The following is a 12,710-nucleotide window of genomic DNA, read 5'->3' as shown; positions in this document are numbered from 1 at the left end:
CATCTGTTGCAGAAAACCACATACATGCACAAGTGAGGTAATTAGTGTCACAGCAGAGCTGATTAACCACCTCTGTGGATTTACACATAACATGCTCTGTTGGTGGGCCTTGAGGACAGGGTTGGGGAACACTGCGAGTCATGCATGTTGTGAAATCCATAAAAAAAAAAAAAAAAAAAAAAAAAAAAGCCAGGTTATAAGTTTCTGCTTTCAAGTAGAGATAACAATTAGCAGTTCAATTTAATCAACTTGGTTTTATCTTAAAAAATTACAATCACCAATCCACAAAATATTTTGTTTTATGACTGTTTTTTGAAAGTGGTGAAGTAACTCCCAGAATCCTCTGCATCTTCAATTCTGGTTCTTGTTGAGGCTATCTTCATACATAGTAGGATCTTCACTAACGGCTTGCAACCCCCATAAAAGGTATTTAAGCAAGTCATGTGACATCAGTTTCAAAGGCAGGCCTAATCTATCTACTTCTTGCCTTAAAGGGAAGGTCCAAGCAAAAAAAAAAAATGAGTTTCACTTACCTGTGGCTTCTACCAGCCCCATGCAGCCATCCTGTGCACTCGTAGTCACTCACTGCTGCTCCAGTCCCCCGCTGGCAGCTTTCTGACCTCAGAGGTCAGGGCCGAATTGCGTACATTTTTACAAATTCCCGCTAGTGCAGGAACATTAACACATACATTTTTACGCGTTAGTGGTGCAACGCGTACATTTTTGTTCCTGCACTAGCTGGAATGCGTAAAAATGTATGCAATGTGGCCCTGACCTCAGAGGTCAGAAAGCTGCCAGCGGGGGACTGGAGCAGCAGTGAGTGACTACGAGGGCACAGGATGGCTACATGGGGCTGGTAGAAGCCCCAGGTAAGTGAAACTCATTTTTTTTTTTTTGCTTGGACCTTCCCTTTAATAAATATATTATATGTATAGATCTACTTTAACTAAATGGAAAAAAGTAATAAGAAAAGTATGCTCGCCTGCACATTCCAACTGAAATATAGACAGATGACTTGATGTTGAATGATTCAGACATACTATTATGTCATATTTTCCTTCCAGCATTCTGCAAATTCCTTCTTATACCTATCCTTGTGGTGAAACTTTCAACTCTTTAAACCTGCATAACCAAAGTGAGAATTCCTTGTTTGAGAACACACCTACAAACTGGCAGAAAGCACCGAATGCCATATAGCTTCTGTTCAACAAGCAAACACCCAAAAAGGTGCAATAGTTTCTATTGATTGCATTATACGTATCGACCAAGGTACTGGCGTGCTATGTATGCTTCGAACACATAACAAGCAAGGTGTTGGAGAATCTGTTTCACCCTTAATTATTTTGCATGTCTTTTCTACATTTATCTAATACTGTATCTAGTCCCCTCTTCATGATGCTGTAAATTCATACATTACTTCCAGTAATGAAAGGAATTCTATTAACAACCTATGAATGTGTAAATCTGTTTGTCATTTACCACTGTCTAGAAAAGATTAAAAAACTCATTACTAAAATATATAGCACACAGATCGCTAAAGCCTTGTACACACGCCTGACTAAAGTTGGCAGAGGCTGCCGATATCTACCAACTCAGCAGATAGTCATGTGTGCACAGAGGCCCCGTCCAGAAACGGCAGCTCTGCAAGCAATATGCCTGGCGGAGCAACTTGGTCAAGCAGAGGCCAACTCCTTCGAAGACAAAACTCCCCACGCCTGCCGCGGAGGAAGCCCCGGGTAAGTATATCATGGGGCAGCAGTATTTGGCTGATACTTCAAGTATCCTCACTTGAGAAGATAAGCCTGGATTCTATGCCTTTCTTTTTAAAAAAAAACAAAAAAAAAGAAGGCATTCTTGATCAATATTTGATTATACTATTAACTGGGCATTAACTAGAAATACATGCTGATTCAATCTACAAGAGCTTTTTAAGAGCTAGAGATTTGAAAAGCTCTTGCTAATGCAATGCTTTGGGGGATTTTAACAAATTCACATCGCTCCAGTGAGAACACACGTAGTATAACATTAGCAAGAGCTTTTAAAATCACAAAGTGCTTAGAAAAGCTCTTGTAGTGTGAACTAGCCCTGAGTGAGCGACGAGTGCGTGGGGCAGCAGCTTAACACAATAAAACAGGCTTATTGCTTGTGCTGCTTTCAGTAAAACTAGTAGTGGTGCTACTTATATTACACAAGATTTCTGCTGAAATCTTGCCCAATATCTATGGGCACAACATTGGAGAACAGGTAGGAAAACGAAATCAGGAAGAAAGCGGCAATTTACCTGAACTACTACTTACATGTATAGTGCATTCCTAGCTTTTCGCAAGTACTAAGGTTTTTTTAAGATCTTGTACTCACAACTACATGCAAGCCAGGAAATACAGCTAACAAATATGAACAAGCTGGCAAAAACATTTGCAGCAAATATAAAAAAACAGAAACAAACAACAACAAAAAAAAACATCCAGGCAAACAAATGTTGCCTCCTGCATACATAGTGGTTTTTGTTTTACAAGGACAGTAGCAATGTTTTTCAATGGCAAGGCAAGGTTCACAATTGGCCAAGTTTAAACACGTTTTTCCCATTGCAAAATTGACTTGTGCACTCTCCATATTTTACCCTGTGTTGCTGTGGACCAATGCGAACGTGTGTGGAGTACAAAAAAATGCATTCAAAAATGTGTGCGATTTCCATGCACCCAAGTGTGTAGCTACCCTCAGGTGATCTTCTCTATTGATTCATAAATACGTGAGCGAAATTTACAAATTTAAATGCCAAAAATAAGGGAAAAGACTTTTACCAACACAACCATTATGAAAATGAACCTCTATCATCTCTAGATGGACCCTGTTTGCACCTGGAAATATACCAGTATCCATTGCGGATGACCGTTTGTCACTAGCGTTTGAAGTGGCATAGAAACTGACAGCTCAACATTTATGATCATCTTGCCCATCAAAACTTTAATACCTACTCATATCTTTACAGCATTGTTGGACATTAATTTCATATGGAATATATGCAATCAAGACTGATACACAAATAGTCTAATTTTTTTATCCTGTGCAAAGAAATTTGCTATAAGCAGAATTATGTGTATTGGAATTAGAACAGATTGTACTCCAACTAAAAAACAAAAACACTCAGGGCTGGAACCCACTAGAGTGATTTTTTGAGCGTTTAGGGAGCGTGAGAAATCGATAGCTATTTCCCTAAACGATCTGCCAATGTAAATGGATGGTGCAAATTCCACAGAAGTGATTGCGATTAGCAAAATAGCAAACACAGGACATGCAGCATTTTGTTAGCATTTGCGATTCAATGTAAAGTATATAATCACTGGCGTAATCGCTCATCAAAACTTGCAACGATTTTGTTAGCGTTTTAAAGTTAATGTACACTGTAACAAAATTTGAAATAATTGAAAGGACCAATCAGACCTTAAAACGCTAATCGCTACACAACCGCTGGCAAATTGATACACTTTCTAAAAACGCTCCCTAAAACGCTCATAAAATCGCTTACAAACTGCTCATACAAAACGCTAGCGATTAGCGATAGCGTTTTGTAGTGGGTTCCAGGCCTAAAGCAGTGTTCACACTTGTCAAAATCACGTGCCTTTCCCACATGCAAATTCGCATTTAAACTTAAAGCACACCTGAGGTGAGGGGGATATGGAGGCTGCCATATTTATTTCTATTTAACCACTTAAGGACCAGGGCTTAAACCCAGGGCTGTGGAGTCGGTACAAAAATCCACCGACTCCGACTCCTCAGTTTAGGATTCCACCGACTCCTCGACTCCTCTAATTTGCATATTACAATCTTGTTGATTGAAAGTATGTAACATGAAATTCGTTTCTTAACTGCCAACACTTAGGAATTTTAAAAGACAACTGAAGTGAGAAGGATATGGAGACTGCCATATTTATTCCCTTTAGTCATAGACTAAAACTAGTCCTTGGTAAGAGCACTTGTAAAAGGTACAGACCGAAACAAAGAACATCTATCAGGTCCTAGGCAATGTAACTGTGGGTACATGTAAGAGTGATGTGCAGGTACTCTGCAGGGGAATAAGGAGATTCTTCCTCTATTACACATTCTTCATGCACAATCTGAACCAGGTTTATGGGTGATAGACAACACCTCTGTGTTCAATGTGCACAACATTCTTAGTGGATTCCCTGCAGCTCTGTGGAGATCGCATATGTAGAGTATAGTACTACTGTGTAACAAAGTAAACCTGAGACAGATGAAATTAAAGTTTTATACATACCTGGGGCTTCCTCCAGCCCCCTTCAGGCTAATCAGTCCCTCGCTGTCCTCCTCCGCCACCTGGATCTTCTGCTATGAGTCGAGGTACTTGAGCCAGTCTGGCGTAATGCACATGCACACACTCAGCCGTCGGGACCGTACTACACCTGCGCAGCACTATTGCGCAGGTGCAGAACGCTCCTGGCTGTGAAAGCAGCATGCGGCCGGACTGCGCTCACTGGCTGAATTACCAGGACTCATAGCAGAAGATCCAGGTGGTGGAGGTGGACAGCGAGGGACTGATTAGCCTGAAGCAGGCTGGACGAAGCCCCAGGTATGTATATAACTTTTCTTTTCATCCTTCTCAGGTACCATTTAATTCGTAGTCACCAAACCAAATTTTAACATATCAAATTATTTGATTTCATGAGCAAAGAGCAAAGTACATTTGCATAAATCAGAATCAACGCAGAATTATTTCCATCTCATTGACCATCTCTATTAGTAAAATGGCTACACATCAGGCTTTATACTTACAGCATAGATTTTACTTAGTATATTTAAGAGATTCCTGTGTACACATCATATATACAGTCACAATCGGATGTGTATATCTGACTTTAAAAATACGGGGACTGCTTTATTGAAGCAGCACAAGTAACTAATTTTGATTGGTTTATTTCATTTTTGTGGACTAAGCACAGCTATTACTGTATGTATAAATTATTTATGACGACTATTATCTGAGAAATAGAACATTTTATCATATTTTCTATTTTAATTACAGTTTAAATTCATTAGGAGTCGGTGCATTTTTTCCCCGACTCCAGGCACCCAAAATTGCCCCGACTCCACAGCCCAGCTTAAACCCCCGTAGTGACCAGGCCATTTATTACTAAATAAGCCACTGCAGCTTTAAGGCCTTGCTGCAGGGCCGTACAACTCAGCACACAAGTGATTCCCCCCCTTTTTCTGCCCACCAACAGAGCTCTCTGTTGCTAGGCTATGATAGCTCCCAGGATGTGTATATATTTTATTTATTTTTTAACAAATATTTCTTTTTTTTTTTTTTTAAATAAAAATACGTACTTTTTCTTAGAACTCCCTCCCCCCGCCAGCCAATCAGTGCGATTGGCTGTGACAGTGGATCGCTATCTTGCTGCCCAGGGGGACAGCCGTGTCACATGGCTGTCCCCAGTACAGCTCTGCCGTAAATGCCATACAGCGCTGTACAGACTATATAGACGGCGAAACAGTCTAACAGTCTCCTAGCGGCAATCGTCGCTGGAAGACTGATGGCGGAGTAGAGCTCCGTCATCCAACGGAGATGCGCACGCATCACCACGCGGAAACTCCTGCAAAACACGCTCCCAGGACTGCACGCCGATGGGCGTTAGGCAGTCCTGGGGCTGCCACCGCACTCGGTCAGCAAGTTGTTAAACAATGCATATTGTCTGGCTGTCCTGCTTATCCTCTGCCTCTAATTATTTTCTGCCATAGACCCTGAACAAGCAAGCAGATCAGATGTTTGACTGAAGTCTGACTAGATTTGCCCCATGCTGATTCCAGGTGTGTGATTCAGACAATACTGATGCATGAAAGATCAGTAGGACTGCCACACAGCTGATATTGTTTAAAAACAAATAAATATGGCAGTCTCCATATCCCTCGCACTTCAGGTGTCCTGTAAAACCAATGGAATACAATGGAATTGTTCACACTAAAATGCAAATTTTGCACGTGGGGGGAAAACACACAGTAGTGCAGCATAATTTTTCAATATTGTGTATATTTTCTCATTGACAATCATTAAGCTACTGTGAGAATATGCACCCATTTAAACAAGAACTGTAAGGAAAAACAAACTGTGCCCCCCACACACACTTGTACATGTGTACAAGTCTTATACTGTACAGTGTCCCACACTATACTCTACACACTGTGTCAATGTTGAAGCAAAGCAAATGACAAATCACAGCAAACTTACTGCAACAGATTTATTACTGTAATTTGTGCTGCAAACAGCTTTGCGAATCCTGTATTCAGTCAACTTTATTTTCAACCAACCAGCTTAATGAAATTCACTCTTTCAACTTCAAGTAACTATTACAGAAGTAGATTTTGCTGGGTAGACAGCGCATCATGATTACCAAGATGAAGGTCTGACGATCAAGCTGGGAGAGGTGAAGTGGATGACGGAGTTCTGGTTAACTAAGTTTCAGATATCTGAGGTGTACTTGTTTTGAGGATTTGAAGATATTTTACAGGGCTGAATAAGTTCACATATAATTTTTCTTAAAGGATCAATACTTCCTGCCTTGCTCGGATAGCATGGACATGATTATGAGGGGCACAGTTTGCATCCTTATGTTCTGCCTTGATAGACATTTAGGGCAAACTAATGAACAGGGAAACCTCACCCTAGTACCACCCATCTAAAGCTTAGATTTTTCAGTCACATCTTAATAGAATACAACATTGTTACAGTGAAAATAAAGCAACCAGAGCCGCTTATCAGTATCCAGAGGCTGTGCTTTTGTGCTTTCTGGCAGTACCCTCCAGCAAACATTAGTATGGATAACAGAGGGTGAGGAGTCACTTGTTCTCACTTGCACTGCTGCTCTTCCCCAGTCTGATCATTGACCAGAAGTCTCTGCACTGACTGCTATGTGTCAAGAGCCCAGGAATGAGAGTTTACTGTAACTATACTGCTGCTATGCGGCATGAATGTGGCGGGAGCGCATGCGCAGTTGGCCTGGACTGGAGGACTTTTCAGGGCCAATTGCAGAACAATGGTGATTTGGAAGAGGACGGCGTAGGAGCAATCAGTCCGGAGGGGGCTGGAGGAAGCCCACGGTATGTATATTTTATTGCTGTGGCCCCATCTCAGGGTCACTTTAACCTTGTTTTCAGAGAGAAAAAGTGAAGGGGTAAGAAAATTAACCTTTTAAATGTCAATTACTGTGCAGTTGTTTCAATCAATTCCATGGCCCCAGGTGTATAAAATCAAAGCATGCTGCCACTGGACTGGTTGTGGAGACATGTTCTCTGCAGTAAGACTTCTCGCTTCTCTGTCTGACAATCCGATAGACAAGTCTGTGTTAGGAAGATGCCAGGAGAACAGCACTTGCCTGACTCTGTTGCACCAAGTGTATTGTGGGTTTGATTTTCAAGGGTTGGGCTTGGTTCCAGTAAAAGGCACTCTTCAGGATACCAAAGCATTTTGGACAAATTTTATAGTTTCAGTTTTGTGGGAGCAGTTTGGGGACGGCACTTCCTGTTCCAACATGACTGTGCACAAGTGTACAAAGCAAGGTCCATAAAGACATCAATGAACGAGTTTGGTGTGAAGGAACTTGACTAGCCTACACAGAGCCCTGACCTTAACTCAACAGAACACCTTTGGGAGGAATTAGTGGAGACTTGCCCAACACCAGTGCGTGATTCTCTACTGGAAGAATAGTCAACAATTCCAAGAAACACCTTCCTAAAACTTGTGGAAATCCATTTCAGAAGAGTTGAAACTGATATTGGGCCAACCCACTATTAAAACGTATGCATTAAGAATGGGAAGTCATGAAAATTCATGGCCCATATGCAATTTACTTTTCTCCTGAACTTTCTCCCACGAGATAATTTTTCATCTCCTCTACAAAGTAACATTTCCCTTATTAATTATTCATTCCTTTCCTGACTGCCCCCCCCTCCCCTCTTGCTGCTGCCATACCAGAGGTAAGCTTCTCTTGTTTGAGGGTGTGTGTGTGTGTGTGTGTGTGTGTGTGTGTGTGTGTGTGTGTGTGTGTGTGTGTGTGTGTGTGTGTGTGTGTGTGTGTGTGTGTGTGCGTGCGTGCGTGCGTGCGTGCGTGCGTGCGTGCGTACATGAATGTGCACACACAGTAGCACTCAAGCACTCAGCAATCTTGTCAGAGGAGCCCATTCCTCTGCAAGGGTACTGGAGGGAGCACTATGCGTACTTAGAGGCCCATCAGCAAGCTCTGGGGACAATTTTCCCCTATGGAATTGACAGGCCTTTTATTTCCCTTTCCCGCCCGGCTAATTTTTCATGCCACCTGCCTGGAAAAAAAAAATCTGCGGAGAACACTGCACTAGATGACTATTACCTACTGCAAAGCAGCCTGCACGCCAGCTTTAATGTCTCTGCACCCTGCCAGCTCCCCATGCCTCTCACTTTAACCTGCCTTTTTCTTCCCATTTCTGAGTAAAAACTACACTGCCATACCTGAAAGTAGATGGTGTATGAATATGCTTTGACTGTGCACTGGAAGCAGAAGAGAAAATGTACACGAAGGATAGCAAATCAGGGATCAAACCTGATCTACAAGACATGTAAGGAAGGATGTCTCTTTTCTACGAGCAGCTGAAGGCAGCACATGCACCACCTGTCAGCTGCTCCTGTCCAGTGGCACTTGCTAGTGCTTGGTACAGGCAGTGGACAGGTAGTCCGCCATAATGTTGCATCTGAGCTAGGCGGTTGCCGTGCTCAGATGCGACATGAGGTTGTTGCCGAGTAACGCCACTGCATATCAAGCCACGGTGTTACTAAACACTGCCATTCAGCTGCATGTAACCATTGCTGAACAGCGCTTGTGGCCAGTTGCTGAACTGCTCGACAAACAAGCAGTTCAGCCATTCATGTAAAAAAAAAAAAGGCCTAATAAGACAGCTGGTTTAGGGCCCAAGTACACTATCATGTTCATGCTCTCCAATGCAGGTTGCCAAGTGTTTTACAAAAACACATAGCACCTGCAGTGCTCGTCTTTGCAGCACTCACTCCTTTCAAATAAACTGAATGAAAAAGTGTTGCTTTGTGCATGGACATGCTTGTACAAGCACGTTGTCGTTACGCACTTCTGTGCACCAACCAACTGTGCCCTCAGACAGTGCAGTCTAATATCCCTGCTTACCACACACTGATATGCGTTGCGTAGCATCTGAACACACTGCACTTTGCTCAACAACACAGATGACCATGCGTTGTACACAAAAGATTGGCACCTGCACTGCTCTTCATTGCCATGCTGCCCCATTCAACTATGCTTAATGGGACAGGTCTGTGTTGCACTGAGTATACATGCAGCAGTGCATTGTAAGAAGGCACTGCTGTGCTGCACATTAGTGTGTCCATCAGACAGTGCTGCCTATCTCCCTGCACACTGCATGCTGAGCCATGTTGCTGCCATCTTATCAACAAAGATGCAGTGTGCCGGCTCTTTTTCTGCACACCGTATGCAATTTTAGTATAATGTACACTTATACAGCCAACATCATGTGGTTTTAATCATACAAATGTGCAAAAAAAAAGTACATATTCACAACTAACATTCTATGATAATGAAGGATGTTGAAAAGGAAATGAATTAGCATTCCTACTTTTGTAACCACTGCAAATAGTTTCTTTAATGAATTCATGGCATTCTGCTTTTATTCATAGTACTTAATTATTACTATATGTGAACCACTTCTGGCACCTAACAGACACTATGTAATATATACCAGCCAGCTTTATATGATGACTTGGGTTCCCCATCATGGAGGAAATTTTAATAAATCAGACTCACTGGGTAGGGTTGAATCCCTGCCTTTGTTCTCCACATCTATAAAATAGAATACAGTATAATTTAATTATAATAAGGTCCAAGGGACCAGGAAAAGTGTTTACTGCATCAGGAATTGTCATAGAAATGGCCCAGCATGGCCTGGTACATTCTCTGCTGCAAAGGACCAATTATGTCCTGCCATTGGTGTTACAGTACAAGCACTTGCACATTTGGTGGACTACAAGGTTAAGTATACCTTAAGCCTGCTTAGTGAGGCTGGACAAGTTGTTGGTACGGTATCCAGGGCTCCTTACAAATTGCAGCAGTCACTGAATAGAGGCAACCACTCGCTTCCTGAGAGTGGCTCAGATATGTCCACGTGAGACTTGCAGCAAGTGTCCTGCAAAACTTTCTGCTCACACTTGAGCCAATCATGACACCTCATCAAAATGCAGCCAATCACGATAAGCCACATGCATCTTTATTGTTGCGATTGGCCCCGATACCTCCGCAGGCGGGACTTAGCACTCTCCTCTCCACTCTCCTTAGTTTTGCAGAGAGCAGGCCCACTCTGATCCGCACAATGAGTGAAAGTAGCCTGTATTGCGCTCCACACATTACCGGAAGCGTCATCGCTAACAAGGGAAGAGATACCCGGGAGTGCATACAATCCCATGGGAGAACTGTGAATATACTTTTAATTGGTGATTGCAAAGTGGAAGTGGTAATGCTGCTTCCCCTTGTTTACATTCACAGTATTCCTCATTTTTCCCAGCCTGCTTATTTGTACAATACTGTATAGTACTGTACAGTCCAGCGCCGATGCTATTCTTCTGGTCTTACAAATTTTATTAGGCATCAGCTCACTTGCAACCAGCCTGAAGAGAGCAGCTGACCATGGGTTTCATACTGACACATGACGCATGCACATCACACTTTTTACTATATCCAAAGTCAAAAATCCCATTTACAAAAGGGTGCTCATATTTTGGTCAGTGTCACTTCTTGATCACCGGTATAACTGGCAATATGCATTTCCATTGACCTGAATGCAGTAACAGATCACCAGCCGTGACCCAGTCTTGAAAAGAAAAAAAAAATAGTACTGTAGTGGTAAATGACCCATTAACGTTAATTACAGACATTTCTTGCTAATTCTCAAAGTAGCGATCCATGGGAAAAGTGGCCGACAGGTTATAAGACAAAAGGGTAAAAAAAAAAAAAAAAAAAAACCAATGCTGTTTTCCAATTCTACTTACAGTGCTCAGTACAACGAAAATGGTGAATTGAAAGAGTCAATTAGACTGATACCTACTTTATAAATAATGGTAGTCGCCACTCGCCACTGTAAAATAGTAGCAATAGTGTCATCACAGAGTAGTGGTGATACTGCGGCATGGTGATCATTGAAACTGTTAGACACTTAAAGATGAAATGCAGTTATTTCTGCAAAAACACAAATTTTATGTTTAGGTGATCGCGCTGATCGCCACCCATTTAGTAAATAAGCAAATTGTGAAGCTACTCATCAAAACGAAGTCACAACAATTTGACAATTCATCAACACATATCCAGTGGCAAAAAAAATGTTCATTTAATAATTACAACAGGTGAATATCCATTTTTAAAACAAAATACAGAACGTCAGTGGCATTTGCTCCACAACAGCTTGCTACTGGTAAGACAAGCTCCCACTAAAACCAAAGAGGAATGAATGAAATTCCTGATAATCCAGGGGCCCAAAAAAAGTAATCATGGAATACAGATTAAGCAAAAGTGCTTCAGATGATGACATCACCAGTAACAACACAGAAGAAAAAGATGAAAATGCATCGGCTTCCTTGGCTGGAGGAAATTTCAACAACAAAAATCTCACCTTCTTCAAGGAGGATACAAGGAGGTTTCTCCACTTAGGGGCATTTTCCTCGCTGAAGAAATCGTACTGAAGCTGGGGAGCCTGCATGACTTGGCCTTTATTCCAGATCTGTGCTGTACAAGGGACACAGGGAGGTAGGCTGGGTCCAGGCACGGAGCTGTCACACGTCCCAGAGGCCAAGCTCAGGGCAGGAGATTGTCCATACGGAGGGGGCTGGGGTGACAGATGCCCCTCAGCAGGGGCAGCATATGGAGGAGGGACAGGGGGCACACAGCAGCACCCCTAAGGGGAGAGGAGATGGGGGGCGGCTCATGGACACCGCTGGGGGGTGGCAGGCTGCACATAATATCTGTACATCCAGGGGGAGAAGAGGCTGGGCACTGCTGGATGGCACAGGTGACACAGAAGGCCTATAGTGCCCTCTCGGGCCCACACACAGCAGGCGGCCCGTGTGACAAGGCAGACAATGGAAAGATCACTCTCGGCTCAGCTCCGACCCGAGGCATAGAGAGCGGTAGCAGAGCTCGGCCAGGCTCCGCTTACCGTGTGATGGCAGCCAACAGCAGACACCCCGGCTCCCCTCCCTTCCCTCCGTCTGCTCCCCCGCCACCCCTTCCGCCTCACAGGCCGCCTCTCCTCCTCCACAGCTCGGCGTCACATATACACAGCAGCCGGGTCACCCTCCTCTGCTTCGTATTATTATTGTTATTGTTTTCCCCAGCTTTCTCTCCCGACAGTTACGCTCCGCGGCCCTCAGAATAGTTTCCCACTGCGCCTGCGCTACTCTGGGAGGCCCGGAGGGCGGACTTGCTCCCGTCACGTGACAGCAGCTGGCCTGGCCCTCTCTCCCTGTCCCAATCCTCCACAACACACAATTTTTTTTTCAACAACAGCTTTATTGTTATCTCCACGTTCCAAAACCTCGAGGTGTAACAATGGGATAACGGAATGGATTATTATCATTCTGTCCATAAAGTATATATTACCATGTCCTTGTGGAGCTGGGCTAGTTGAGGAGTCAC

At 43.2% G+C, this 12,710-nt stretch overlaps 1 protein-coding gene across 1 annotated transcript in view; it reads right to left on the bottom strand.

The window, feature by feature from the left end:
• Window positions 1-12,479, bottom strand: part of SOS1 (SOS Ras/Rac guanine nucleotide exchange factor 1) — a 156,909-nt gene extending 144,430 nt beyond the window's left edge. The window contains exon 1 of the mRNA XM_068232174.1: window positions 11,689-12,479. Within this exon, the coding sequence (XP_068088275.1) occupies window positions 11,689-11,775 (87 nt within the window). The 5' untranslated portion in view covers window positions 11,776-12,479. The remainder of the gene's footprint in view (window positions 1-11,688) is intronic.
• Between the last annotated feature and the right edge of the window lie 231 nt (window positions 12,480-12,710).

This window comes from Hyperolius riggenbachi, chromosome 4 (assembly GCF_040937935.1).
Source record: "Hyperolius riggenbachi isolate aHypRig1 chromosome 4, aHypRig1.pri, whole genome shotgun sequence".
Classification (NCBI taxonomy): domain Eukaryota; kingdom Metazoa; phylum Chordata; class Amphibia; order Anura; family Hyperoliidae; genus Hyperolius; species Hyperolius riggenbachi.
Note: the sequence above shows the minus strand (reverse complement) of the source record. Positions and strands in the feature narration are given on the sequence as shown.